This window comes from Nematolebias whitei, chromosome 13 (assembly GCF_014905685.2).
Source record: "Nematolebias whitei isolate Nwh7 chromosome 13, NemWhi1, whole genome shotgun sequence".
In the NCBI taxonomy this organism is placed as follows: domain Eukaryota; kingdom Metazoa; phylum Chordata; class Actinopteri; order Cyprinodontiformes; family Rivulidae; genus Nematolebias; species Nematolebias whitei.
This window is the reverse complement of record NC_056510.1, coordinates 1,413,334-1,416,924: the sequence shown is the minus strand read 5'-3', so window position 1 is coordinate 1,416,924 and position 3,591 is coordinate 1,413,334. Positions and strand designations below refer to the sequence as shown.

Here is a 3,591-nt window from a genome sequence, read left to right as displayed (position 1 = left end):
AGGTGTGGGGCCAGGTGTGGGGCCAGGTGTGGGGCCAGGTGTGGGGCTCTAATGCTGCCATATAAATACACCAGAAACTGGAGAGAAGATGTGGAGCATGTATGTGAGCCTTACATGTCATGTAGACTGTGTGCATACATACCAGACACCTTACATTTGCTATCAAATTAACATATTTAGGCTCAGGATCCTTCTTGGTTCAAACCCCGGTCCAGGGGCCTTTCTGGGTGGAGTTTGCATGTTCTCTCCGTGCTGCGTGGGTTTTCTCCGGGTGCTCCGGTTTCTTCCCACAGACCAAAAACATGCATGTTAGGCTGATTGGTAACTCTAAATTGTCCCTAGGTGTGAGAGAGAGAGTGAATGGTTGTTTGTCTCGTTTGTCTCTATGTGTCCCTGTGATGGACTTGCGTCCTGTCCAGGGTGTACCCCGCCCCTCACACAGTGATTGCTGGACATGGGCACCGGCGACCCCCATGACCCAAAATGAAAGAAGCGGGTAAAAGATAATGGATGGATGGATGGATGGATGGGAGAAAAACATCTGCAAAATAAGAAAAAGAATATCAGTATCAGTCAATGAAAAAACAAATCGGCTGACCTTTACTCAAGTGTTTTCTAAAACTATCCCCTTTTTCCGTATTTTTAATGTACCATGTATTGGATATTTTTTTACATTTAAATAAAGTGACAATAGCCTGTTGGACCTCAAATTAATTGCTGTAATAAAAAGTGTTTGCTTTATTTAGAGCTGTTTTTGTCTCATTAAAGTGATACAGTTAAAGGTTGACATGATTTTATGACCTCATCTTATTCAAAAAGTTGTGTTTGGGCTGCCCACATGAAAACACAAGGATGGTGTTTCAAGATGTCCTTACTCTGGAAGTCTTTTTTTAAGTGATCTGTTTCTGTGTAGTTTGAACGCTGGAACAACAATAAAAAAGCATATTCACAAAAATGGTTTCCGTCTGGACCGGGCCTGAAAGAAGCATCACTGACCTGTAGCAGTTCGAAGGCAGCCAGTAGGTCTCCTCCTGATTGGTTGCCACAGTGGAGAGGGCTGTACTGCAGCATGGGGGGCGTGTAGGCTGCAGAGGACAGGCGCACCTCGGGGACGGCCACTGTGGACCCCAGATACTCAGCTTTTCCCTACATGCACCACAAGGTGGGAGAGAGTTTTGGACTAAAATCATTATAATAAAATCATAAATAAAACTACAAATCATCCCGGACGAGCCCCCAAAGGCCGAGGTTGTGTAGAGGTAGGGCAGCCGACTTGGGATCAGAAAGTTGCAGGTTCAACTCCATGCCATGTTCATATGTCATGGTGTCCTTGAGCAAGGCACTTAATCCCTAATTGTTCCTCGAGCACTTACATAGCTGCCCACTGCTCCACCTGGGTGTATCTCAGGTGTGACGGGTTAAATGCAGAGAACTAATTTAATCTTTGTATAGAAACATACAATTATGACAACACGTAGCACTTTACTTTAAGGTGCAGCCATTTTGTCTTATTGTTTGTTTATTGTATATGTTAATTGGTGACTGCATAGTATATGCCCTCAAGATGATATGTGAAATGTAAAATACTTCTATCTCTTATCCTGATGCATGCTCAATAATCCAGGTAGAAAAATCTAAAAAAGTTAAATCTGGTCCTCTGGACATTTGAATGTCCAGAGGACCAGATTTAACTTCTATTTTCAGTAATCTTTGATTATGATGTCGAAAGCACAACAGAGAACATCAAATGAGACCAATGAAACTTTTGTTGAGGAACCTGTGACCAAGAAAAAATGTTGGGTATCTGATTTGAGTTCATGTATTTTCTGAAATTGGCCCTTAGTTTGAAAAAGGTTTTAATTTTGGCACCCTTTTGTAAGTGAGTTTGACACCCCTCAGTGTAGAGGTCCCTGAAGAAAACAAAAACTCACTGTTGGATTTGTTTGAAACTCACAGAAAATAATCATCAGATACTGTAAATGTCTAGAACTGATTAACATTTGGAGCCATTTTGATTCAAGATGGCTGCCACAGCTACCTCAGCAAACACAAAATTGACTATAACTCGTCATTCTTTGAGATATTGAGCTGAAATTAAGTACAACTATAGTTGTGAGCAGCTGTTATACACTCTTAATGAAAATCAAATATCCAAGATAGCCACCTTAGCTAAAAAAGAAAAATTATGATAACTGACATTTTTTAAAGATATTGATCTGAAATTTGGCGTATTGCAGTCCTCGTGCACCCCTGGGGGGTCCGGGGCGATGCCGGGGGCACATGTGATCCCAGGGAACATGCTTTTTTGCCGCAGGGAGTAGGTTTTTGTTCACCATTCTCCTTTTGTTGTGTGCGTTCCAGCAGCTCGTATCGCTCAACTTACTAATAATAAAGTTATGAACAAATTTGACTGCCTTGTCATTTTGGGAGCCATGCATGAACCGTGTCCCCCCCCCCCCCCCACACACACACACACACACACACACTGCTGACATGATAAATAAAAAACTCTGACACCTCCGCTGCTGTTTTTATGACGCTCTGGACGTCACTCACAGACACATACAACAAAGAGTAAACTCAAAGCGAGAGCAACACCTGCCCCCTCTTTCCTCTTTCGCCTTGACAAAATGTTTTAGTTTTATCCATGAGTTTGTCAAAGAACAATTTATTATTATTTTTTTTTTATAAATACAGACGTAATGTTTAATAAATGTTAGGACTCTATTCTTTGCTAACAAAATATATTCACCTCCTCAGTGAAGCTGCTGATTTTATGACGTCACTCACAGCACGGAGGCGACAAAGAGTAAACTCGAAGTGAGAGGGTTACCTGCTTCTCTTTCTTCTTTCACGTTGACACGATTTTTTAGTTTTATCGATGAGTGTGCTCATTGATCCTGACTTCCTCAATTTGATTTTTTTTAAAAATCTGCACAAATTGTTTTATTCATTTTTGTTTTGTAGGTCAAAGTGTTTTATTTAACACTCCTGAGTTCAAATGTTGCTGATCAATTTGAATTTATTATTATTTATTGATTATATTTAATTTTATTTTTCAGTAACAAATGGTCAAAAATGTTTACAGTTTAAATAAGGATCGATTTTTTTTTTATTTCAGGCAAACTGATGCACTTTAAGTCGTTTCTGTTACAGACTAAAAATAATGTTAATAAAGTTATTCTTTGTTGTAAGTTGATCTATATTCTTTTTTTTCTTTAATGTTATTAAGGACACAATGTTATGCAGAGCTGTACTTATAATGAGTTTATAGACAAATTACACTATTTACAGTCGCAGTGGAGAGTTGGGGGGGGGGGGGGGTGCACGAAATGTTTCCTTCTTCCTAGGGGGCGTAACAGAAATAATTGAGAAGCACCTGCATATTGATAGATTGATAGGTGAGAATGATCCCTAATACTCTGACTGAAAATTCAAGATGGCTGCCTAAGCAAAAAAGGAAAAATGCTATAAATCAGTGACAACAAAAAAGGTTGAATCATGTCATCTGGACTTTTCGCCCCTCATCCAAGAGGCTTCGTCGGTCTGAGGCCTAGCCATCTGGTATTACCCAGAAGCCACCCTGACTCT

At 40.2% G+C, this 3,591-nt stretch overlaps 1 protein-coding gene across 1 annotated transcript in view; it reads right to left on the bottom strand.

Annotated features, from left to right (window-relative positions):
- Positions 1-3,591, bottom strand: part of fer1l6 (fer-1 like family member 6) — a 101,165-nt gene that overhangs the window by 66,571 nt on the left and 31,003 nt on the right. The window contains exon 23 of the mRNA XM_037687125.1: positions 997-1,146. Coding sequence (XP_037543053.1) covers positions 997-1,146 — 150 coding nt within the window. The remainder of the gene's footprint in view (positions 1-996; positions 1,147-3,591) is intronic.